This window comes from Drosophila sulfurigaster, chromosome 2R (assembly GCF_023558435.1).
Source record: "Drosophila sulfurigaster albostrigata strain 15112-1811.04 chromosome 2R, ASM2355843v2, whole genome shotgun sequence".
Classification (NCBI taxonomy): domain Eukaryota; kingdom Metazoa; phylum Arthropoda; class Insecta; order Diptera; family Drosophilidae; genus Drosophila; species Drosophila sulfurigaster.
The window spans coordinates 6,968,744-6,992,257 of NC_084882.1; the positions used below are offsets into that span (position 1 = coordinate 6,968,744).

At 44.3% G+C, this 23,514-nt stretch overlaps 8 protein-coding genes across 13 annotated transcripts; 3 read left to right on the forward strand and 5 right to left on the reverse strand.

Moving 5' to 3' along the window:
• Positions 1-77: 77 nt before the first annotated feature.
• Positions 78-846, reverse strand: LOC133836655 (acylphosphatase-2; the record flags this gene model as incomplete). The annotated part of the gene is made up of 5 exons (XM_062267247.1): positions 78-262; positions 312-421; positions 470-579; positions 635-651; positions 708-846. Coding segments are annotated over 5 exons (381 nt in total), but the record flags the coding sequence as incomplete, so codon positions are not given.
• LOC133836945 (uncharacterized) lies at positions 843-2,705 on the forward strand. Its single transcript, XM_062267568.1, has 3 exons — positions 843-1,317; positions 1,417-1,833; positions 1,892-2,705. Exons 1-3 carry the CDS (start codon positions 1,158-1,160, stop codon positions 2,581-2,583), a joined length of 1,269 nt encoding a protein of 422 aa, XP_062123552.1. The 5' UTR covers positions 843-1,157; the 3' UTR covers positions 2,584-2,705.
• A 114-nt stretch (positions 2,706-2,819) lies between these two features.
• On the reverse strand, positions 2,820-4,666 carry LOC133836943 (putative uncharacterized protein DDB_G0294196). The gene is made up of 2 exons (XM_062267565.1): positions 3,074-4,666; positions 2,820-3,019 (listed from the first exon to the last, which is right to left on the reverse strand). The coding sequence occupies exons 1-2, from the start codon at positions 4,457-4,459 to the stop codon at positions 2,894-2,896; spliced, it is 1,512 nt and encodes a 503-aa protein (XP_062123549.1). The 5' UTR covers positions 4,460-4,666; the 3' UTR covers positions 2,820-2,893.
• A 247-nt stretch (positions 4,667-4,913) lies between these two features.
• LOC133836942 (uncharacterized) lies at positions 4,914-8,043 on the forward strand. Its single transcript, XM_062267564.1, has 3 exons — positions 4,914-5,838; positions 5,901-6,450; positions 6,602-8,043. The coding sequence occupies exons 1-3, from the start codon at positions 5,356-5,358 to the stop codon at positions 7,786-7,788; spliced, it is 2,220 nt and encodes a 739-aa protein (XP_062123548.1). The 5' UTR covers positions 4,914-5,355; the 3' UTR covers positions 7,789-8,043.
• Positions 8,044-8,121: 78 nt separating this feature from the next.
• Positions 8,122-21,059, reverse strand: LOC133836939 (HEAT repeat-containing protein 5B). 5 transcript variants are annotated; one of them, XM_062267559.1, is made up of 8 exons: positions 20,915-21,059; positions 15,575-16,000; positions 13,872-15,518; positions 13,537-13,810; positions 13,370-13,402; positions 9,090-12,864; positions 8,781-8,795; positions 8,122-8,471 (listed from the first exon to the last, which is right to left on the reverse strand). In XM_062267559.1, the coding sequence occupies exons 2-8, from the start codon at positions 15,910-15,912 to the stop codon at positions 8,143-8,145; spliced, it is 6,411 nt and encodes a 2,136-aa protein (XP_062123543.1). In that variant the 5' UTR covers positions 15,913-16,000; positions 20,915-21,059; the 3' UTR covers positions 8,122-8,142. The 5 variants fall into 5 exon arrangements, with proteins under 5 accessions (XP_062123543.1, XP_062123539.1, XP_062123541.1 ...); XM_062267555.1 differs by lacking the exon at positions 20,915-21,059 and adding an exon at positions 17,282-17,611; XM_062267557.1 differs by lacking the exons at positions 13,370-13,402; positions 20,915-21,059 and adding an exon at positions 17,282-17,610.
• On the reverse strand, positions 18,184-19,444 carry LOC133836946 (uncharacterized). Its single transcript, XM_062267569.1, has one exon. It carries the CDS (start codon positions 19,253-19,255, stop codon positions 18,275-18,277), a length of 981 nt encoding a protein of 326 aa, XP_062123553.1. The 5' UTR covers positions 19,256-19,444; the 3' UTR covers positions 18,184-18,274.
• Positions 21,060-21,124: 65 nt separating the features above from the next.
• Positions 21,125-22,338, forward strand: LOC133836947 (probable 18S rRNA (guanine-N(7))-methyltransferase). Of its 2 annotated transcripts, XM_062267571.1 has the most exons (4): positions 21,133-21,293; positions 21,355-21,392; positions 21,451-22,016; positions 22,071-22,338. In XM_062267571.1, the coding sequence occupies exons 1-4, from the start codon at positions 21,255-21,257 to the stop codon at positions 22,256-22,258; spliced, it is 831 nt and encodes a 276-aa protein (XP_062123555.1). In that variant the 5' UTR covers positions 21,133-21,254; the 3' UTR covers positions 22,259-22,338. The 2 variants fall into 2 exon arrangements, with proteins under 2 accessions (XP_062123554.1, XP_062123555.1); XM_062267570.1 differs by having other exon boundaries at positions 21,125-21,293; positions 21,451-22,338.
• On the reverse strand, positions 22,288-23,307 carry LOC133836948 (dnaJ homolog subfamily C member 30, mitochondrial). The gene is given in 2 exon segments (XM_062267572.1): positions 22,288-22,549; positions 22,551-23,307. Coding segments are annotated over 2 exon segments (690 nt in total). The 5' UTR covers positions 23,061-23,307; the 3' UTR covers positions 22,288-22,369.
• Positions 23,308-23,514: the final 207 nt, after the last annotated feature.

A 23,514-nucleotide genomic window follows, 5' to 3' on the forward strand; every position in this document is an offset into this window, starting at 1 on the left:
CGTTTGTTTTACTTGATTTGCAGCGTGACCGCAGGTGCAATTTCCAAATATACCATATTGTTTTAAAAAATATACCATTTTCTCAGTGAACATACATATATTTAGCTTGGCTACATTTAATTAATGATGTGCAATTTATAAACATTTTTGTGCAGTGTCGTTGGTAGGATTGGCATTTATTTCAATTGAGGGATGGAAAATTTACGGAAATTGATTGATTCCAAACATCCGTTGTAACATCCATTAGTAAGATACAATTACACTAAACAAAAGAATAAAAACAACTCAGATTTAATGGTTTATGTACTCACTTCGTATTGTAAACTCCTCGAAAGTAAACTCCACCAATTCGGTTGTTGGACCAAAAACACATTTGTCAATGCGACTGGTGGGACTACCGGTATACGTCAACCAAAGGCGCCTGAAATAAAACATTTTTGAACCCATTTTTTATATTAGGACAACTTACATCGCCTCAAAGCTACGTGGATTTCCCTGAATCAGCCCCAAAATAGTGCCATTCTCTGAATTCATACACCAACCGCGAACCCCAAGTTTTTGGGCTCGTCGCAGGGTATACTACAAAAATTGAAGTGATCACGGGATAATATTCAAATTAATTTAAATTGCTTACATGTCGAAATGATACGTCTGCAATCAAATATTAATTTAAATTGATGTCAACTTTAAAAAGCTGCAAAACTAACCCTTAACAATGCCAAATACTTCAAATTCACAGCTTTTTATAACTACAGTTTGATTCTCGACGACACTAACTTTTGCTGGTTCCGGTCGTTGCAACACATTTGTTTTTTTTTTGTACCATGCGTTCTCAGTGCTGATTTTTCAGTTTGAGTCGCAACACTTGGAGAATTCATTATTATTTAATTTGAGTATGCAAAATATGTTTGATATTAAACTATTAATTTTGAAAAAGTGAGTTAACAAACACTGGCCTGCCTATCGACTATCGTTCTAGCTACGAACCATCGCTAGCGGGTCAACAAGAAAATAAATTATAAAGGAACACTGGCTTGTCTATCGGTCATCGGCTTATCGTTCTAGCTACGTCTCATCGACGACAAGACGCAGTTGGACTTAAATATATTAATAAACAACTACAAATTGCGACTGAAGGAAGATACTATAACAATATAATGGCTAACAATAACAATACTGTATATTGTGGCGTACATGTAAAGAACAAATTTAGCGATTTCCATCCACTGCATAACATTGATTTGGAACAAAATGTGGCGTACTTGAAGAAAATCATTACACAGCAGCTGCAGCTGCAGTTTGATGCCAACGAACTTGGTGAGTTTTTAGATTCGTAAATATTTCTATATACATATGTAACATACGTATGTCTAGACGTAGCAATATTGCAAACTCATCATGCGCAAATTTAAACAGATATATGCTACCTTGGCAAGATACTCGACGATGACTCGAAGTTGTCCAATGCCATGAAACCGAACGCAATTGTTCATTGTTTTCGCAAAATGAAGGGCTATGAACCGTATCAACCGCCCCCCGCCAGCGATATCAATACCAAACACATCCAGGAACTATTCTCTCTGACGTCGCATTTACAGATCAGCGTGACGTCGCGCTTTAATATACTGCAGAAAATACTGGTGGAGTATCCAGAATTTCGTCGCAATTTGGGCGCCCAGGCATTAATACGCGATTCGGTGCTGTTTAATATGTTGCACGAACCAGAGGTAGTTCAGAATCTAGTACGCGATTATCCGCTAATCTGCGATGCGGCCTCCTTCATTGTGGACACCATACGCAAGGAGCTAGCACGAAACAGTTCTGCGCCACAATGTAAGTTTATAGGTTATAGTTATTAAAAAAAGTTTAATCGTTGTTGTTTTTTTTGCAGTTCAAGAGCAGGCTGCTTCCGAGTCGACCACATCGTCCGAGGAAGAGAATTCCTTAGGCGCTGGAAGCAGCAGCAGCGGCGGCAGCAGCAGCACTGCAGCTGTTAATGTGGCCGCCGCTGCAGCTGCCAATCGTCGCGATGAACTGGCCAACATCCGTCAGATCAGTCGCCAGCAGCTGGCCAATGCTTTGGCACGCGTGGATATGAGCTCATTTAACTCGCTGTCCAATATTGCACAGCGCAATGTGGACGAGGCGCTTGGTGATGATCAGCCACAAACTAGTGCAGGAGGAGGCAACAACACTGCATCCACTGCATCTACAACTGCAGCAAGCGGTGCAACTTCTGCTATATCCTCGGAGTTGTTTCGCAATGAGCTAGCGCGCGCCTTTCAATCGTTGCAGTCACAACAACCGCCAACGGCAACAGCAACCAATGCACCAGTGGAAAACATGGATGTGGAGGCGGCAGATCACGATGCTGCCGATGATCCTGAGGATGACGACGATGCTGTGGCTGGCGATGATAGTGATGTGCTGCCGCGTTGCTATCGCCGCCATCGCTTCACGGATCAGTTGCGGACCATGGCAGCCATGGGATTCATCAATCACACGCAGAATGTTAATTACTTGACGCTGGCCGATGGAAATGTGGAGCACGCCATAAATCTGCTGATGTCGGGCATGAACTGAAATCTTTCACTCTTAGCACATTGTATTTATTCTGCTGTTGCTGCTGCCAGATGTCGTCATATATATGAATATATATATAAATATATAAATTAAATGTAGTATGTGAATTCACATACAATATACATATGTACACTTTAAGCGAGTAAGCATTATGTTTAGTACGAGTTATGCAAACAAAAAGTTCAGTACTCAATTATCATAATTATAATAATAATACAAATCGAATCAAAATACGCTTGTGTGTGTGTGTGTTTGTTTAACGATTAGGTAATTGTATTGACTGCGCATTGCATCCAAACATCATTTGAAACTACTTAATTAAATAGTCTAACGCTTTGTCCTTATTGTTATCAAATTTCAAAAGCGCCACCGAGATTTTCGTTTCATCAAACCCAAGATCCAACAACTCGCCTTGTGGTATGAGGTGTTCGATTATCTGAAAGGCAAGCACATTAATCATTTATAATTATTTGCAAAATTTGGAATCTACCTTCTTGTCATCAATGCCACACAGACTGATTACTTTCGCCACACGCTCCAAGGGAAATCCCATGCTGCTGATGCGTTGCGCCAGCTTCTTTTGTGGTGCTGCCAGCTCTTGGAATACATTGTTTGCATTGCTGTGTTGCATCTCCTTCGATGTTGCGGTTGCTGCCGCGGAAGGCGAAGTCTGCTCCGTTCCTTGAGGGTCATTCTCATTGTGGTGACTATGCAATCGAGCGCGTCGCTTCTCCGCTTGCTGCAATTCACTCTTGAGCTCACGTAAAATATCAGGCACACTTCTGGACTTGGTTTCCGTCTCCTGTGGCTGTAACAACGTATTCGCCACTTGGTTGGCAGCGATGACAGGCAGCTGAGAAGGATGAGTTCCATAGCCGTTGACATACGTGTGATGCAAGTAATTATGATTTTGATTCTGATATTGCGGCTGTTGTTGTGGATAGTAGTGTTGATTGTAGATCATTTCCTGATAAACATGCTGCGGCAACTGTGGCTGCGGCTGTTGTGGAGTGTTGTAGATGGGTGCTGGGTAGATGGCTGGAATGTCTGGGGCATCATCACAGTGTAGTTGAAAGTTGACACTATCGAGCGTCGCTTTGGTTTCCGCAAGTGTCGTTACAGCCAATTCCAACTCGACAGGCATCTCCTCTTGCTTGGGCTGCTCTTCAGACGGCGTCTGTTGCTGCACTTGCTTATCGTCTTGGCCAGTTGCCTGTGAATGCTGCTGCGTTAGCTGCGTCTGATGCAAAACCTGCGCCAAAATATCCAAATCATTGATGGTCTTCAATTCAATATTATCGAAAGGTGTCGAGTTCATATTGTACTCAAAGTCAGCATAATTCAGAGAACTGTTGCGTTTGTGGTGTGCAACTACAACGGGCGTCGTTCCACTGAGTTTGGTGGGCTGCAGTATATCGTTGAAATTGTTGCACGAGTTTATTGACTTTGCTTCGCGTTGTTCACATGACTCAGCACCATTTATTGATTTCGTTGTTGTTGCTGGTGTCTCGACTGCTATCTCATTGTCATCGTCATCATCGTCACTGTCAGAGGATAAGTCCGCTGCACTTGGATATTCAACAGCTCCCAGCATTTCCTTTTGCCTCGCCTCCAGTGCCCTTTGACGTTCTTGCTTGCGCTGATCCTGGCGTCCGTGGCGTGCTTGCTGTTGCTGCTGGCGCATGCGACGCCACTGCTGACATTGGTTGAGCACACTGCGCTCCAGCTGGAAGTCATATTGATACGCTTCATCGTCCGCCAGTGAGTAGTTGGAACTGTTTAGTTGGGCCAAACGATTGGCAATCGTCTGTGGCAATTGGTAAATTAGTGGCGGCGGTTTATAGCGATCGACTATTTTGACGGGCACATCATCCATATTATATATGACCTGCACTAGACATACGGCGAATTTTCTTCTTTATTTTCATTAATTTGTTGGCTACGCACTTTTTTTGTAGCCACCCCGTGTTTTTGTTGCTTTTTTCCACTGCTCTTTTGTTTTTTGCGAAACAATCGCGATATACCGTAATCAGTCCACAACTGCCAATCGATAACAATTGAGTCATATGTTTTTTGATGAAGTGTGTACACACTTTTCAAGCGCATTAAGCATAGGGCGTAAGTATTTATGAGAGAAATATGCAAAAGTTTTTAAGTTAACTTAGATTTTTAGTTTAGATCATTTTTAATTGCGTATATTATCGGTTTACATTGGTATAATGAATTTTGCGCCTAAGAGTAGAGAATGATTTTTTTCGATTCACAGCTGTTTTTTGTTTATGCATGAAGAAGAGATGTGTACACTCATCTAAAAAAATAATAATTAAAAAGCTTTAGAGTGTAACTCATTGTTCTAAATTCAACTTCAGAAGCAATATCTATTTTTAAAAATTTTTAATTGTGTTTAATTGCAGCCTAAATTTTTGTAAAATATTCTGCGCCTAAGAGTAGGGAATGTTTATGTTCGTCTCATATTAATGGATCAGCTGGTTTTTGTTTATGTTTTTGATTCCATCTGATAAAAATTTTTAGATTTTCAATTTGGACCGAATTGCATTATTTGATGCTTATCAGTGTTATTATTTATTGGTGATAAAATCAAGCTGATATCTATATATGGCGGACTGGCCGTTTTATTAATGCCTAAAAAATGCCAAACGCGTTGATTTGTTGTTCTTTCAGCAAATGCAGAATATCATCCGTGGACTAAATGAAGAACGTACTTTACATGAATTTGCATTATAATTGTATTTGTGTGCCATTTAGAGAAGAATGTTCGCAGCGGATAAACTGGCGCTGAATCCCCAGCAAATATTAAACGAAATTATGACACTGCTGGAAACCACAGCCGCGCCAAGTGATGGAAATGCTTTACTGTTGAATCAGGAGATGCAACGTCGTCTCGAGTACGTGCGCACGCGTATTTTGCAACTGTTGAAGCAGGTGCAAGCTCGTTATTCACGCAACGAGGAGATTCTTGTGCGCCGTCTAAAGCCACGTTCCCTCAAATCGCAGAGTGAATCGCTGGCAGCTGTTGAAAGCATGAGCTTTACGGGTGCCGTGCTTCGTGGAGGAACGTTTTTTTTCAAGGGCAATTTGTACTTTCGCGATATGCATGGACGCAGTTGTCCCAACAATCAGGACTACGATAGACGCAGTAGCACTGAAATGTTTCCCACTGACTTCGATATGCGCTCTAAGCATGTGTGGACGGTGCTCGATAAAAAGAATATCGTTATGGGCATTAAAGAGCAGGTAAGAAATTATGTGGATATTCCATAATTATAATTGTTTACTTATGTGCTTTACTTGTGTAGCTGCTGTCACATGTTACATATAATAAAACGGGAAGTCGACCAGGCAAACGCAAGAACATTGATTTGCACACACAAACATTGGCCAGTTTGCTGAGTTCTGTGGATAGCACTTTTAGCATTGACTGGAATGAGATCAGCATTTCGAATTTGGAGCGTCGTCATTCCGCGTACAGCTGTGAAGCCATGTGGCTCGTGTATTTGCATCCACAGCTCAAACGCGACGACTGGACTGCGGAGGAAGATGAGCGTCTCTTAGAGGTGGCTCAAAGCCACAAGCTACAGGATTGGCAAGCTATTGCAAGAGCGGTATCTCAGCGTTCCGACTATCAATGCTTTGTGCGCGTCCAGACTGCATTACGATTTTACTTGGAACCTTTGTGCAGCGTTAAATGGAGTGAACAGGATAATGTTCGATTGCGGAAGATTGTGGAGCGAAATACTGTGAATGGAGTCACTGATTGGCCTCAGGTAGTCGAGCACTTCCCAGGTCGATCGAAATCCACGCTAATTGGACGCTATTTGTATGTGCTGCATCCCAGCATATGTCATGGTAAATAGTTACATTTACAAAAACTAACCAACAACTATTTATTTATTAACTATTTATTATTTCTCATTGTGAGAGAGAAAAAACTGTATTCCTCTAAATTACGACTGTGATCAGATGGCAATATTTGTACAATATTTATCAATCCTTTCAGAACCTTTTACGGAAAAAGAGGACTTGATGCTGTTCGCTGCCGTCGAAGAGTACAATGGTAAATTTCATTGCTTTCCCCGCACACTCTTTCCAAATCGATCGCTGGCACAGCTACGAACGCGTTATCACAATGTGCTGGCCCAGCGTAACAAGACGGATTCGTGGTCTGTAGAGGATGACAACAAGCTAATGGGATTTGTGAAGACCCATGGCACCTCGCAATGGGTAAACTGTGCCAGTCATTTGGGCAATCATACACGCACAAGTTGTCGCACACGCTTCATGGTTATCAAGCGGTTCTTGGAACAGCATCCCGATGCAGAAGTCTCCGATATACCTCGACGAAAGACGAAAAAAAATGCAGCAGTTACCTCAGAGAATTGGGTGCAACGTTTCCAGGAGTGGCAAGAGGATCCAGACTCATTACTTGACCACTCGGATGTGAGGGCAAAAGCAAAGAAAATCAAGCGCGAGCAACTTGCCAATGTGAATAAGCGGCGCGGCATAGATGTTCACATCTATGAGTACTTCAAGTTTGCCTATCATCTCTCATTGCAATCGTCTGCGCCACAAATACCTCTGCCTAGTGAGAAAGGTAAACTGAATGTTGTAGCAAAAGCACTTAGATTTCGACCTGTTACTACCTCAAGTGATAAGCTCGTCGAGAGCATTGCGTTGCCCAAGTATCTATGTCGATGCTATAGTGAAATGTTAAGTCAACTACCGCCGGCCACTGAGTATGGTGTGTCACAAGCCGCGGCCTTGCTGCAACCCAATTGGTCCACGATGATGGGGTTCCGATCCATTTGTATATTGTCAGCGCACTGTCGTAAACATGCGACGCAGTCGTCAATTGACTATGACGAATCTCATGCAGCTGTTCAGCTATTCCGACAACGTTTACGTACCCTCTTCTTTCGGACAACGCTGTTAAGTCGCCTGGAACCGTCAATGTTTGAACAACTGCCAGTGGCTTTGATGAGACTACCGCGTCCAGTTGTTAATTATCCCCTGCGCGACACGAGGACACGCGTTGATGCCCCATTACAATCACGTTCAAAATTGACGCCAACTCAAGAACAAGAAACGGCACGCAGGCAAATTAAGGAATTGGAACCTATGTCGAAGTCCGAGCCAGTTGATTGCAAAAAGGAACTTATTTTTAAAGAAGAGTTGCCTATTGATTAGCACAAGTCAATAGAATTATACACAACCGATGGATTTAAATGTGTTTTATAATAACTAATATCGTATTTAAGTATATATATATATATATATGTATGTATGTATATAACTAACAATATGAAATATATCCTCACACAAAGGACCAATCTGTTTGTAGATTTCGTATATGCATATATCAAGTTTTAATTTATATATATATATATGTATATGTATGGTAGGTTCTTTAGGTACTTATTATGCGTTTAGCGCAAAAGAAAACCGAAAGTATTGCAAGCATTTCCTTAGCAGGCTGTAAAAAATCACGCTATTAGCTTAGCATATCATTTATTGCGTGCATTATATATCGGAACGGTTCAATTATTGGAAGTTGCTAAAGTCCGTTTTCAGTTTGATCGTCGGCTTCTGTGGCTTTGCCAGCAATCCGTTGCGTTGCGCCTCGTTGGCCTTCTGGGCGAGATTAATTGACTGCTGCTGATTCCTTATGGCCGCCTCCAGTTTCTGTCGCAGCTCGGGCTTTTGGCACATCAATGCCTTGAACTCCTGCGGATACTTGGGTCCAATCTTCAACAGCCACTGCAAGGCATGCTCGTGCAGTTGACGTTGATACTTGGGTAACGTGCGCAGCTTGCTCAGATCGGCCAGATAACTGATTAGCACCGGAACCAGCAGGGTTAGCATTTGTATATCTGTGAAATATCCAAATACAATTATTAGACGAACTCTTAAGAACAGACAAAACTTAATAGCCAAGACAAAACAGTTAACAGTGCGATAAAAGAAGGCTGCGGATGTGTCAGCATTATAATTAGTAGTGAATTTATAAATACATGCAGTTTGGACACAACACTTAAAGCAACTACATTAAGAATTACAAACATCTATTTAATTATTTAATGTGATCTTATGTGCATTTCTTAATGTTGAGAGGAGTGCAAAGAAGAATTCTTGTGAATGACTTCATTATTAAATATGGTTTTATGGGCGCATCTATTTACCTTGTAGCAAGTTTCCTAACGATAACGATATGTGGTTATTATTATGTTTAGTAAAGTGTGATGGATGAGTAAGGAAAGCAATTGAAAGAGAAGAGACGAAGAGAATAAAAAGAGCAGAATATAAGAAAAAAAACTTTACTATTTGTATTTGACGACAATAACAAATTGTGCGCCAAGCTTGAGAGCGCTAATCGCTATTGGTAACATGGACTTTTCGTACTGGGAGTGTATCGAGGATCGATCGCACTACTTGCGAATTATGCAGATCTGAAAATTAGTTACGTCATTCAAGCAATTGGTGCTACTTACGATGCTGCGGCTCGGCGAGCTCGATTAACTGATCCACGGTCACAATGCTCTCAAGAGTCACCTGCAGCTCCAGTTCACTGGCTGGCAACTTACTCGACTCCGCGTACAAAGATTCAATTATGCGGGGCGCCAATGCATGGATGTAGGGGGTTGATGTTTTAAGATCGGCCTTTGTGAATATGGAACGAGTCGTCTCGATGCATTTCAACTTGACTGACAAATTCTCCGATTGCAAACATTGCCGGAAATGATTGATGCACGGATATTGCAGCGAAGGCGCAGAAACCACAGATGCGGGTGTGTGAAGTATAAATACAGCAATGGCCAGCAACATGGTAACTTCATCCACTTTGCGCTCCTCGTTGTCGCCAGCCGTTTTCGTCATATCGATAATAGTGGCCAAGGCACTCTGCAGCAGCTGCTGCCAATCGTCCACAGTGCTGGGCTGTTGGGCCCAGCGATGAACGCAAACGGAGCGCAGACACTGAAGGGCGGCTTGCACAGCGCAAGTGTTGGCCAGAATGCTGCTGTCAATGATCGACTTATTGGCAATCTCGCGTATAATGCTCGTGGTCATGTAGAGTATGGTGGGCAGTATAGTCAAGGCACCGCTGGGCGTGCACAACTCAAGCAGCTGCTCCACACACTGTAGTCCACTGGCCACCAGTCGGCCATTGTCATCGCCCAGCACCGAAAAGAATGAGGCATTGTTCTTGGCATAGGCGTAGTCCAGCTGCAGGTTGGTTTGCTTGCTGGGATTGAGGCTGGGTATTTGACGCACAAACAGGCAGAGGCACACCTCCAATACGGCATAGACATGCGAGCTGCCTGGCTGCATGACGCTGCCTTCACCCAACTCTAAGTTCTCGGTAACATTATCGTTGGCATTGTCCGAGGCCTGTTGACTGTCGCGATTGCGCTGCAAATCCTCGCGAGCCGCCTGTATGGTTTGCTTCAGTATCTCCACGCACAGCAGCTGAACGAGCAGCTCATCACGGGTGAGTATCTGACGATGCAGTACGTGACACAGCTCAATGGTCAGTGCACGATCTTTGATCAGCTGGCGACGGGCCCAATCCGAATCGAAGATACTGTGCAGCGCTCGCAGGCAGCTGACGATGTTTTTCGGCTTGTCGGAGCTGCGCATGCTGCACAAAGCCTCCATGCAAATGCCGAAGATCATATGGAAGCGATCCGCCGACAGAGAGCCGTGTGTAATGTGATTGTTGTTGGACTCTGGCTCTGGTGAGCCCGCCGTTGTCGTTTCCATTTGCGTCTGCGTATCCTGATGCCTTGCGAAACCTTCGTCACGCAACCAAAGAGCCGCCGCATACATAATGGGTGGCCAGCTTGTCATGTAGTGCGGCTTGGATGAGTTGATCGTGTCCGTGGTGTAGAACGAGCCACCATCGCGTGGCAATTGCGATTGAAACTCAGCGGGCAGCAGCAGCAGCGCATGATCCTTCATTGCGGCCAGCCAATGGTTGGATAAATTGTGCAGCTCTGGCTGCACCAGACCCAGCAAACTCTCACCACGGTTATCCACATCCAGGTCCAGGCCACTTACCAGCTCTGTTTGCGCTGACGAGCCTGCTCCTCCAGCTGGTGAGATGGCCAGCAGTGAGGCGGGCGCTTTGCCATTGCCCAGCATGGCAACAATGTACACTTCGGCCCACGCCTTTAGAATACTGAGCTTCTCCAATGTGGCCATCGATTCGTTGTACAATTGCGTGCTGTTCGTCTTCGTGTACAGCTTGTTCAGCGAACTGACCAGCAATTGATGCACTCGCCGTAAATCGCTAATGTCCCGAGCGACGCCAGAGCCAATCCAAGCGGAGCACACTTCACATGCTGCGGCCGTCACATGGGATGGCGTGTCGGGCGCAAAAGCAGGACGCAAGGCAGCGCCAACCTGTGCCTGATACTGCTCCAGCAACAGATGACCAGGAAACTCTGGTTCGGGCACGTTTGCAAATCGATCTATGATCTCCTGCAGAGTGCGCAATCCCTCCAGCCGCAATTGATCCGAATCCGAGGTGGCAGCCATGAATGACATGCGTATGAGCTCTGCCAAATGGAGAATGAGATAGTCGCCGCTGCGCGATTTTATCAGCTGCTGTTCCTTGGCCTGCAACAGATCGAAGTGCAATGCATTGGCCGCCTCACAACTGGAGATGATGCGACGCACGCATTGTGCGGCAAAGACGCGCGTGGGCCAACGTGGCTGCACTGCAGGGTGCGTGGAAGTGTTCTCCTCCGCCCGATACTCGGTGACATCGTCGGCATACTCCTCCTCCTCATCGTCGTCGTCATCGGTATTCAATTGTTCCCCCGTGCCCGACTTGCCAGCTGCATCACCGGCAGCTCCTGCCAGTGCCGTTGGGTCTTCAATTGCTCCGCCACCCTCTACGGCCACGGTGAGCACCTTCTTGCAGAGGCTCAGCCAATTGCTAAGGTTATCGGCCGCAAGCATTTGCAGCATCGATGTGAGAGTGTCGTGTATATTCTTCAGCATCTCCGCATCCGTTTCAGTGTCGAGCATGGAGAATAGCAGACCAGGTAGACCGTATTCCGTAATTATCAAGTCCGGACATTGTTCCGGTGTTATGGTCATCGCCAAGTCACAAACTTCGCGTGCCTCGCGATGTGCCAGTTGACGTAAACAGGCAACTGCCGCCTTTCGTAGTATGAAGTAGTTGCTGGCCAGCATTTTGACCAGCGTTGGAACGAGTGTGTCCAACTGCAGGGACTTGCAGGCAAACAAATGCAGCTGCTGCAGACAGCCAATTGCCTCCGATTGCACCAGCGGATCGGCGTGAGATTGCAGCAGGGCCGCCGCGCAGAGGAAGGAGCTACGCATAGCATTGACTGCTGCATTGTTGCCTTGGAGCTCAGGACCGACGGTTGTGATCAAAGCATTCACCACTCGTCCGACACATTGATGTACATCCACATGGGCATGCGGTACGCTGAGCAGCAGTTTCAAAGAGAGTGTCAGGGTTGCCTCCACATAACCACGGAACATGGGTCCGCCAGAGTCAGCGATCTGGGCCAGCGCGTATAGCGACCACACCTGCACCACTGGCGAGGCACTGTCCTGGGCCAAAGCGAGCAGAATGGAGACACTGGTGCTCAGATGCTGCGAGGATCCCATGCCGCCCACATAACGATGCAGACAACCCAAGGCATGTGAGTGTCCCGTTCGTGTTACCACATCGCGGGCTGACTTCAGTTTATCGAAACTATTCTGCGCCAGTTCGGCTGTGAAATGAGAGTCAGCAACGACTTGAGCCAAACGTCCTAGAGATTCGCCCGCTGCACAACGTATTGTTGAATTGGTGCTGGTCAATGAGGCGACTATTAAGCTGGTGGCACTCTTCTTCACATCCTCCTGACCAATGCTTGTCTTGCTGTCCGTAAGCTGTTTCAATGCAAACAGCAGCGCAGTGAAGATGTTCATCTGCACAGCTTCCTGTCGATTGCTCTTCGCCTGCTTAATGCACTCGGCAAAGTGATCCAGCATTTGGAGGCGATGCTTGTTGGCCACCTTGGGAAAAATGGTGCCATACAGTGTCACGGACATGTCAATAACCGCGACGCCCAGTGGCAGCGGACCTGGACACTGTTGCGCCTTATTGATCAGCTGTATGTTGTTAGTGCTTGCATTGCTGGAACTAGAGCTGCTGTAGTTGTGCTGGGCCGACCAGTTGGGCCTATACAGGCAGCAGGGATCGTGCTCTAGGGCGCCGGAGCCAGCAGCGCTATTTGGCTGGAGCTGTGGAAAGAAGAATGGAAAAGTCAGATAAGGATAATAAAGTGGGTAAAATAATAACTGTGTGAAAAGGAACTAATTAATATCAACATTTTAATGTACCATAATACTGTCAATAATATAAAATAAGAAGAGATTTACACAATAGCTTTTTGGACACCACAAAACATTGTATGCCAGTTTTTAAAGAGCTATCGACTGGTTCATGACAACTATAATTGCTTGACTTCATAAGGTCGATTATCACAAGATTAGAGTAACAAATCAATAGTTTAGCTCGATTTAAGAAATATTAAATTGCCAACAAATTAAATCAAACAGTTTTTTGTTTAAAAAATAAAAATATTTGCAAGTTCAATGAGAGAAAAAAAGAATATAAATTGAAAATCAAGCGTCAATTTGTTGGACAGTTGTCCGCCGAAAAAAGAACAAACAAGTCAACTCGAAATAAATTGCGCATGCAAACAGAAATCGTCCATTCAATATAGCAGATGGGTGCATAACTTACATGCTCGCCATCGACTTTTCGATTGGGTTCCATCTGCGGCGATAATATCGATGCATGTGCAGACATTTAAGAATAGTTTAAAGGATAAGAGGTAAGAGAGATTATAGATCACACACTTAAGCCTAATCAATATACATATATTGAGTAGTAATCACTTTGGAACGTACCTGATCTTCGATGGTACGATGATTTGTCTCCTGCAGCCAAGTGCCCAATATGATGGAGTCATCCCCGTGACAAAGAGTGCGCAACAGTGAATTTGTTGTGTTGGCTGCATTGTCAGACAGAGTAAACTCTGAGACGAGCATGCGCAAGAGATGCGTGTACGATGCCTCGAGAGCAGTGGGGGGCAGCAGTGTAAGAGTTTCAAACAGACGTAAGCGAACCATGGCCGCTGGTGCTTTCAATTGAGTGCCGTAGCTCTTAAGAACTGTCGCCAGGCTGGAAGGATGAATGGGAATTGAATTTGCGTATGGAAAATGTGTATAAGGTGTTCACTCACTTGACCAACATTGCTAGAGCACTCTCGATGGGCGTGAGCAAACGTCGTGTTATATCCTCACTGACCAGATCCGGACAATTGAGCAGAAAGCTGTGCATCACTGAGAGGGCACCAGCGCGTCCCTCGAGAGTCACCTGCCAGGTGAAAGCATCGCCTCGCGCTTTTTCCGATTCGAGTTCCTTGTTGGAGCGTGGAAACGAGTTGCGCCACAGGAGGAGCATGCGTGGCAGCAGACCCTTGACCACAGGCGAACCAAGGGTCATAATGGCGCCAATCAGCAGCCAGCCCGCCTGGGTGCGATGCAGCGACATGCGGCTATTCTGGGAAGCAGAACGCAGCAGCTCCTCGGCACAATTGAACACCACTTTGCCCTTGGTGTGCGGTATGCCCAATGGTGAGTGGCGCGCGCTACCCAAAATGGCCGCTAAGGCGCAACTATAGCCCGCAATGGCCTCCGGCGAGGAGCGCATCTGTTCCATGGCCTCGATAAATCGATCGATCAGCGGTGTTATTTGACTGGGCACCGCAATGCAGCAGCTCCTCAGGCACCAGGCAGCCGCTAGACGTGCTGCGGCACAGGGATGCACCAGGACAGCACAGGTGGCATCGATGGCATTCAGCGATTGGTCTGTGAGCAGATTCTGTGCTGTTGTGCCCAGTCCAATGAACAGAGAGCTAAGCTCCTGCAGGGCACAGACTAGCAAGTGTTGACTGAACAGCGTCTCCTGGTTCGAGTCCTTGGCATTCTCCGGATTAAAGTCAATGGAGTTCATCTGCTTGGCCACCAAATGTATGAGTTCCTTGCAGGCGGCGCTTTGCGCCTTTTCCCCAAGCATTTTGCCAATTGTCGTTCGTAGTATAAAGTTGATGCACTTACGCGAATAGACGGCATCTACATGCGAGCAAGCTGCCTTTGGATTGGCTACCAAGTCCAGCACATGTGCTAGAAATGTGCTCAGTTGCCTCTCGAGCCAAACGCTGCCCATGAACTGCACAAACACCACATAGGCATGTGTTACGCCCACACGCACCTCACGATTAACTCCGGAGCTGCCTTTGATGATTTCTCCGGTGCCCTTGAGAAATGAAGCGCCGCCGCGTAGAAATCCAGCCATTAGTATATTCAATGCCTCGTCCAATGAAACCAGACGCAGTGTGCCGCCTTTGGCTGCCTGCAATGCGGCTGCTGCCTGGGCATGAGGCGATTTCTTGTTGCTTGCCGCCTCCGCCAGCTGTTGGGTGTAGGCCAAGAGCGTGCCCAGCAACTGAGCGACGGCACAGCGCACCTCGTAGTTGCTGCCGTCGAATGCGCGAAAGCAGAGATTGCCCAGACTCTCCAGTTCCGTTTGATACAAAAACGGGGCACTATAAATCATCTTGAGGATGCATCGAGCGGCAGCAACACGCACAGCCATCACACGATCAAGCAGACAATGCTTGGCTGCCTTGTAGATATCCTTGTGCACGTTGGCAATCGCTGTGCCCATGCCGGCGCTTACCTTCTCCAGCGTGTGCATGATCTCGATGCGAGCCTGCGATTCTGCGTTCCTCAGCGTGCGAATTAGAATCTGCACGGTGTCCTCGTAAGTGCGTCCCATCATGCGTCCTAATTTCTCGTACATCGAACCCAATACACAAATGGCAGCACTGTAATCAAAATAATTGATAATTCGTGGAAATATGAAGAGAGCAAATCTACTTACAGCTTTGTGGGCAAATAGCTGGGTGAGTCATCCTTGTTCTTCAGTATATCATTGCATGCGTTGACCGTATCGAACAGCATAAAGGTGTCGCCTACGGAGAAGAGCGTGGCTAAGGCGCTGGCAATGAGCTTACGCATCGGCGGTCCAGGTGCACCCTGAATGCGCTCCGACAGCTGCTGAACGAGCTTCTTTTGTCCGGCCTTGATCTCATGCTTGGGCAAGTGCGGCAGAGATTTTTCCAAATAACGTAGCCATTCCAATTCGAAAACGGCATGTTTGTGCTCCGGCAACTGCTTCAGTGCCTCTTCGTTGAGGGTCAGGGTGTGGGCGAGTTCCATTTCGTTGTGTGGCGTTGCCTCTTCTTCGGGACTATTGCTCGCAGCTTTGCCAGCAGCGGCGGCGGTGTCGTCACTATGTATAAACGATCTGCAATGCAAATGGAATGTTTCATTAATTAAAATACATACTCTACATGTGGGCTTGTGTGTGTACATGAGCATATCGTGGGAATGATGATAAACAGCCGTTGCTCGTATTTCACGATCTTCCTTACCTCCCCCACATCAATCAACATCCGCATATACACATATGTATTTCAACATCTGTCTAAGCGATCAATTTGAAATGTCGCTAATCGATAACTTGCAAGTGCGATACTATTTCGATATCTGTAGATGCGATCAACTTCAATTGCTGCCTATTAATAACTGACAAGTGCAATAATATTTCGATAACTGTGTATGCGATCAATGTCGCTTGTTAACATAGACCTTAAACTTGCTTTGCCAGCTCGCATGAATAATCCCCAGAGGTCACAGCGTCATAGACAAGAGCCCATTAGCTAGCTATTCAATTGAAAAATCGTGCATCAGACGAGCAACCAAATACGATAAATGCGATGTCGCGTAGTCATGGTGCTGATTATTGAATTACACACGTTACAAATGAAGCTGCAAGCTTTGATGCACGATAAGTGTAAGAGAGGCTATCGCCTTGAGCGTGTTAAAAGGCAATTCGGTGACATAGATATAACTACACAACATGAGCACATATACATACGACTAGCGTATACATAAAAAGTCAAGAGGAACCAAATTTCAAGGGAGCAAGAGAAGAGGTTGCCTAAAAGAAAAAACCAAAAACAAAGACATGAAACGGCAACCGTCTTTGTCTTTCGTCTTTCTTTAAGCACCACAAAAAATGATGTGCGCCGGTTGTGGGGCAATGGTTATGGTTATGCGGCAGTCAAGAAACACACAATGGGGTAACGTCCTAAGGACTCGACCGAGGGGCTTTTGTTTGCGGTCGGTACTCAAGTGGTGCGCGTGTTGCATATACAAAATCAAATCCATACATACAGCAAGAAAGCCAGAACAATTGACGTCTTGTGGGCTCGTGTTACATAAGACGCCTTTGTTGCTTGCAACCCAAAAGAAGTACAGCTCTATCTCTCTGTTCGTGTGGATGCCACGCAAAAGGAAACAAGTAAAACCTGTAAGGTGCAGCAAATAGGAAAGTGCAACCACTAAAAAACAAGAAAAAAAAAAATAACAAACACTGCCGCTCTGCACCACATCATACACATCCCACCACCCTACTTTGGAATGAGCCGGGGCAAAGCCTCCCCGCATCGTTTGTGCCCCGGACCATCATGGTGGTAGTTTGTTGAATTTGTTGTTGTCTGGGCTTGTTGCAAGATTTATTTACCTGCGCGCCTCGTTGATGACTTTGCGCAGAAACTGCGGTGTGCGTGCAAAGTTTAAGTTTTCCATATTGCATTCACAACTTTAATATGAAAACTTTCTTTTTGCCTTCCTTGGCCAATTAAATGATTGGTACTTTCTGCTTGCAAATTTCACACAAATCGATAAATTTGCTACATGTTTCTTTTGCACTGTCGCCACTTGAAAACTACATTTGCCATCAATTATTAAGCTTTTACTCAGCTCGCAAATTATTAATTGAATGACTTTTAATAATCACTATGAAATTATAGCAAAAATAAACTTTATTATTTGCACCAACAGCGAGCGGCACTTGCTACGCGCATCAAATTCAAATGGCAACTGGGGAAGCAATCAGCAAAGCCAAGCAAAGAGCGGCAACTCAACCCGCAACGCCATAACCGTCACAGTTCAGAGAGTTGTTGTGGGATTGTTACGTCTGGCTTTCGCGAGGAAAGCAACCTATGTTGTGTGACGTCACAAGCTGAATTTTTAAAACATTTCAAAATGTTTGTTGTTGATGAGTCCATATTAAATACTAAGGATTTATGCATGTATCATAAGAACATTCATGTATTCATGACGTCATCTGGCAACACGATATGAGTAATCTTGTTAATAGCTGAATCTTGGCGCACAGGCGACTCGCTGACTGGTTGCAAAAACAAACCAGCTAAGCGCAAGAGAGCAACATAGACCACCATCAAGAGAGTATGTATGTCGCTCAATTTTATTCGCTCTCTCGCATTGCTTAAGCATGTATGTGTGTATGTGTTTGTGTAAGCATTAATAATGACGTCGACACAGCTGTTAACAGCCTGCAAAAAAAAAAACACTTCGCAAGTCGTTATCGATAACTAACGTTGTGGGCGGAATAGCAAACTGTGTCAATGTGTCAAATGGCCGCTTCAAACGAAAAGTTTATCATTTCGAATTTATTATGGGTTTCATAATATATTGCAAAAATACTTATGAACTAGGGCAAAAACTGCATGCTGGGTATATTGATAAGCGCCTTCGATGTGGCACTATTCGGATTGCCAAGGTCCTTAATGATGCCTCGCACCCGAGCGACAACATCGCTGCGCTGGATATCGCCGCGGTTTAGCATGCGCTGGAATAGTGTATGCAATTGCCGCGTTGACGAGGCATTGGACAACTCAAACAATTCCTGGATCAACTCCTCGGAGTATCCCTCGTATTTACTGAGATTGGCCGCCTTTGCATCACGCTTAAGCAAATCGTAGACGAGTAGAAAGTCCACATACGGCTTCGTGGGAGGCACACGTTTTTTGCCTGCCGTCGAAGTGCTGCTCCAACGATCCATTGCCGATTCCACATCAAATGCGGCACGACCATAATTGTCATCATACAAACGCAAGAAATTATCCAAAGATTCCACATCGTTAGTGAAATCATCATGCAACGCTTCCGTTTGTATGTCGCGAATTAGCGAAAGTGGTAACTTATCAAAGTCCGCATCATCGTTGATCTCATCAAATAGGGCTTGGCCTTCCAGTGGCGCTAATCGCGAGCTATCTGCTACTGCAACTGGAGCAAAGACAGCTGGTCCATGGGGAGGCGTGGGTGCTGCTGTCGGACGCTCGGTGCTTGTGGTGCGCTCTGGTGTCTCCCACCAGCTGGGTGGTTGCCACCAACCACTGGTGCTCCCCGAGGGACGTCGGGTTGTCGTTGACGAAGGTCTCCCAGTGGGAGCACCTGTTGTTTTCGATGGCGGCGTGGAAGGAAGGGGTGTAGTGCTTGGTGATTGCTCCTCGTCAGAATCCACGCTGAATGGTGGCTCAGCAGTGGTGCTATGGAGTGGTTCGTATTGCAGTAGGTCGATATAGTAAGCCAATGCCTGCATTGAGGCAGGCAGATAGCTGTTTAACAGATTTGCAGATTTTCCAGGCGAAAGCAGCCCGAGTATCAGCAGTATTAAAATCCAACTGCGCATTTTACTAAAATTTGTTTGTTCGTCTTCAAGTTTTGGCAGCGATTTGGCCGGTTAAGAGACAGTTGGTTAACTAAAAGTTGGCAGTCGACAGCAAGAATCTTCAGTCACTGAAGCTGGTTTTTTTCGAAATGGATGCTCGTGCTAACTTTGTCATACCCTGTAACGGAGTACAGTGTAACACGGGTAGTCTAGCTAGCATAAAATTACGAATATTGTTTCTCAATATTAAAGTCTTATATTTCGTTTCTTCGTTTTCTGAGTCATCGAAAAGTTTATTATAATAAATAGTGTATAATTACTTCTTCCGAAATTATCCTTATTATTTGGTCTATAATCCTAACTTTATTATTGCTTATAAGGGGCAAAAAACAAGATTCCAATATTTATCAAACTCTGATGCAGTATTTCATCGCGACTAATTTATCAATGTCATTAATTGGTATTCACTTAAAATAAGTAATAATTTTTTGGTGGATTTTATTTGTTATTTATCATTATTATTTATTTATTATTATTATTTAAACTGAGTGCGAATCTAATGAAAGAAGTCAGATGATAAGGAGAAGGTCTTGTTTGTAAAAAAGAAAATTATCAAATTGTGATTAATATTTTTCAGTCGGTTGCTTTTATGCTCCTCCTGTCATATATTACGCTATATGCATATCATTGTGTTTAAAAAAATCAAGCCTCAAATGATAAAATGCTTTAATATATTTTTTCGAAAAAAAAGATAAAATTAAAACCTGTTGCGGTTTCTGTAACTTCTAATAATTGAATTTTTTCCAGAGTATGTTTAAGTCAAATCTTAGTTTCTTGTTTGTTGATTTTTGTTTCTCTTTTTGTTTTGGCAAACTTGTTAAACAGAGGCCAGCGACCGCTTTGGGTTGCGTCAAAATTTTGGTAACCGTCGTCGTTGTCCTCAGGCGTTGTTCTTGGAAAGAGTGAAAGAAGTTCGAGTGTGTGCTGTAAACCAGTTTGGGGATGGGCGAAGGCGTCTGTTAAATATTTATAAGTGTCATTTATATAAACCTGATTGTATTCTGTATGAGTGTTTTTTTCGGCAAATAAATGACCAGGCAACGCATATTACATCAAAATGCAATTTGAATACAACTGCAAAGTTTGAGAGCAACTGATAAATGCAGTTGTCGCACGCGTTATCGATCAATAGCCGGTAATCGAGAGCAGCAGCAGCTGTTCGCCGGCAATTAAAGTGTGAGCGAGATAGCACAAACCTGTTGTACCGTGCATACGTCACAGTCTGTTGTTATTCTTAGGTAGGCTATGTTTTCGCTTTTTCGGCCAAACTAGCAGCAAAAAATGGCACAAGGTAAGCAGGCCATCGACACTTATAGCGGCATCATTTAACGGATAGCACATCAGGAAGATGACACAGATAACCTTTGCATAGCTGTTTACCCAAATAATTGTCGACAACTCACAAAAGCAAAGTGACACTAACGATTTAACACTTCATGTAATCTGGCGAACTATAATTATTGGTGTCGTGTCGTGTTGTCGCAGTCTCAAATGACAGCGGAGCACCCACACCCACACGCACACACTCTTACATGCAAGTCACACACAAACACACAATGAAAGCATTAACAAATGTTTATTATACATTCAAATTATCTGCGAGTCGAATAAAAAACTCACCGTTTCACAGTTTGCACATACACTACTAAAATTAAGAAGCCACTATCACATGTTTAATGCTTTTATTTTAAACAATTAAATGCAATTTTCACTTTAAGCAAATTCTACTACGCGTTGCGTTGATATGTGTTTGTGTATGCGTCAAAACGATAACAATGTAAATAATCGTTGCTAGGCACACCGATAACAAATAGTGGCTATCGAGCCGAACAGCTGATGCTATAGCAAAACATCGATAACATTAGATTGCACGTGTTGAATTATTTAGTTTTGTTTGGCATTATTTACATTTTCAATTCCAGCTGCGTGTAACTCAAAAATCTTTAAAACCCGATAGAAAATGGCACGAAGACCAGAGCATTCTGCACCACCAGAGATTGTAAGCAAATCAATAAATTTCTGCATATTTATATGTATTTTACATTTATTATGTTTTGTAGTTCTACAACGATGATGAAGCCAAGAAATATTCTACAAAGTGAGTTAAAGCGCATGAAATGTATAAAATTCGTTGATTTATTTTTATATCCTAAAAGCACACGCATAATAGAAATCCAGGTAGAAATGGCAGAGCGTGCCCTGGAACTGTTGGCACTCCCCGATGATGATGAATCGCGTCTCATTTTGGACATTGGCTGTGGCTCCGGACTCTCGGGCAGCGTTCTAGAGGACAGTGATCACATGTGGATTGGAATTGACATAGCCAAGTCGATGCTGGACATTGCAGTGGAACGCGAAGTGGCCGGCGATGTCATTTTGGGTGACATGGGCGAAGGCATGCCATTTAAGCCCGGCACTTTTGATGGTGCTATTTCCATTTCAGCCTTGCAATGGTTGTGCAATGCCGACAAATCCTATCACAATCCACACAAGCGCCTGCTAAAATTCTTTAGCACGTTGTTCTCCTGCTTAACGCGCACTGCACGCGCTGTCTTCCAGTTCTATCCAGAGAATTCAGATCAGATTGAAATGGTCACATCCCAAGCCATGAAAGCTGGTTTCTATGGTGGCCTGGTGGTCGATTATCCCAACTCAGCGAAGGCCAAGAAATACTATTTGGTGTTAATGACTGGTGGAGCGGCAGAATTGCCACAAGGCTTGGGTAAGAGTTCCTTGCAATTAAATCGAAATTTAATCTTACAAGTGCATTTTACAGGCTCACCGGAAGAAGAACGTCGCATAAACTACATAAAGAAGCGTGATGCTTGCCGCGATGCGCGTGGCAAAGCGCCAAAAAAGTCGCGTGATTGGATTTTGGCCAAGAAAGAGCGGCGTCGTCGTCAAGGTCTCGAGACGCGCCCAGACACCAAATATACGGCGAGAAAACGTAGCGGACGCTTTTGAGAATTTCTGAATATAACTGAAAACCTAAATAATTTACACATGATTTATTTATTTAAACAATTAATCATACAATTATGAACTAGACTTTAGTATTATACATTCTCAACCTTTCTAGTCTTTAGTTGCCTGCGATGTTATTTGCTCCTGATTTTTTTTATAAGCCTCTTGCGCTCTTTGCTTAGGAGTATCATATGAAGATTCGGCGGCAAACATGAGATACACTGCAACGCCGGCGAAAATGAAGGTTAGCATTACGAAATCATTCTGCGCCGATATCCTGCTATGCTCTTTTTTGTACTTGCTGCCGATCATATTTTTGCTGCGCCGCTTGTCGTCTATCAAAGTTTTTGCCATAGTGAGCTCTACTCCATTCGTCGAAATCATAAATGGGCGGCCGGCCGTCTGTGTCAACCACCTTGGATTTGGTAAAGCGCGACTTGTAAAACTTTGTCTGAGGATCGTCTTCTACATCTAAATCTTTTTCGACATTTTGCACATCTTGCGCATAGCGGGATCCTGCTGTATGCACTATTCCTTTGTCGTATAGACGACGTAATCGATAGTTTCCTAATACCTCGTAGGCTTGCGTGATTTCCCGAAACTTGATGGCGGCAGTTTCGCTGCCGTCATTGCGATCCGGATGATAGACCATGGATAACTTATAATACGCTGCCTTGATTTCAGTTTGCGTCGACTGCTTGCCAATTCCCAGAGCGTCATAATAATTGATTTGCCATGACGAATGTGTAGTGAATAGGCTCCGTAAAAGTGGTCGCCAGATATGCTGGCTATAGTGTAGCATACCTCACAAAACTTTGTTTTTTATTGTTATATCACACACAATATTTTCCGAACCAAAACAAAACGAACAGCTGTTTACACCTGAACTTGACCCAAGTTGTAACGCTTTTCGATTTGTTAGTCGTTATCGAAATGGCCAGCTGAGTTGTCGACGGTGACACGTGAATGGCAATCTGTGCCAAATCCGATCAAGTTTAGAAAATTTAATATTCCGGTGTTGAGTTTTACGATCTCCTATTTTTCTGAAAGCTTGAATTTTAATGAAAATATGATGAGATGGCTAGATTCCTTAAAAAATATTCAAATAAAATGTTTTTAAAATGGCGCGCTATTTTACTCACATTTGATGTTATATATTTGGTGAGGAGGAAAAAGATTTTTTGTACTTTTAGGCTAATTTTTTATTTTAAAAAAACTTTTGCATTCATTTAATACAATAATATTTATTTTATATT

Bases quoted from the DNA above. Each gene is read 5' to 3' on its own strand.
- LOC133836945 (XM_062267568.1), top strand. From the start codon at position 1,158: ATGGCTAACAATAACAATACTGTATATTGTGGCGTACATGTAAAGAAC. The intron at 1,318-1,416 runs GTGAGTTTTTAG...AAATTTAAACAG, and splicing joins GTTTGATGCCAACGAACTTG to ATATATGCTACCTTGGCAAG. The intron at 1,834-1,891 runs GTAAGTTTATAG...TTTTTTTTGCAG, and splicing joins AAACAGTTCTGCGCCACAAT to TTCAAGAGCAGGCTGCTTCC.
- LOC133836943 (XM_062267565.1), bottom strand. From the start codon at position 4,459: ATGGATGATGTGCCCGTCAAAATAGTCGATCGCTATAAACCGCCGCCA. The intron at 3,020-3,073 runs GTAGATTCCAAA...CTTGCCTTTCAG, and splicing joins GTGGCATTGATGACAAGAAG to ATAATCGAACACCTCATACC.
- LOC133836942 (XM_062267564.1), top strand. From the start codon at position 5,356: ATGTTCGCAGCGGATAAACTGGCGCTGAATCCCCAGCAAATATTAAAC. The intron at 5,839-5,900 runs GTAAGAAATTAT...TTACTTGTGTAG, and splicing joins TTATGGGCATTAAAGAGCAG to CTGCTGTCACATGTTACATA. The intron at 6,451-6,601 runs GTAAATAGTTAC...CAATCCTTTCAG, and splicing joins GCATCCCAGCATATGTCATG to AACCTTTTACGGAAAAAGAG.
- LOC133836939 (XM_062267555.1), bottom strand. From the start codon at position 17,346: ATGGAAAACTTAAACTTTGCACGCACACCGCAGTTTCTGCGCAAAGTC. The intron at 16,001-17,281 runs GTAAATAAATCT...TTTGCATTGCAG, and splicing joins GTCATCAACGAGGCGCGCAG to ATCGTTTATACATAGTGACG. The intron at 12,865-13,369 runs GTAAGTTATGCA...TTCTTTCCACAG, and splicing joins GAAAAGTCGATGGCGAGCAT to CTCCAGCCAAATAGCGCTGC.
- LOC133836946 (XM_062267569.1), bottom strand. From the start codon at position 19,255: ATGCGCAGTTGGATTTTAATACTGCTGATACTCGGGCTGCTTTCGCCT.
- LOC133836947 (XM_062267570.1), top strand. From the start codon at position 21,255: ATGGCACGAAGACCAGAGCATTCTGCACCACCAGAGATT. The intron at 21,294-21,354 runs GTAAGCAAATCA...TATGTTTTGTAG, and splicing joins ATTCTGCACCACCAGAGATT to TTCTACAACGATGATGAAGC. The intron at 21,393-21,450 runs GTGAGTTAAAGC...ATATCCTAAAAG, and splicing joins GCCAAGAAATATTCTACAAA to CACACGCATAATAGAAATCC.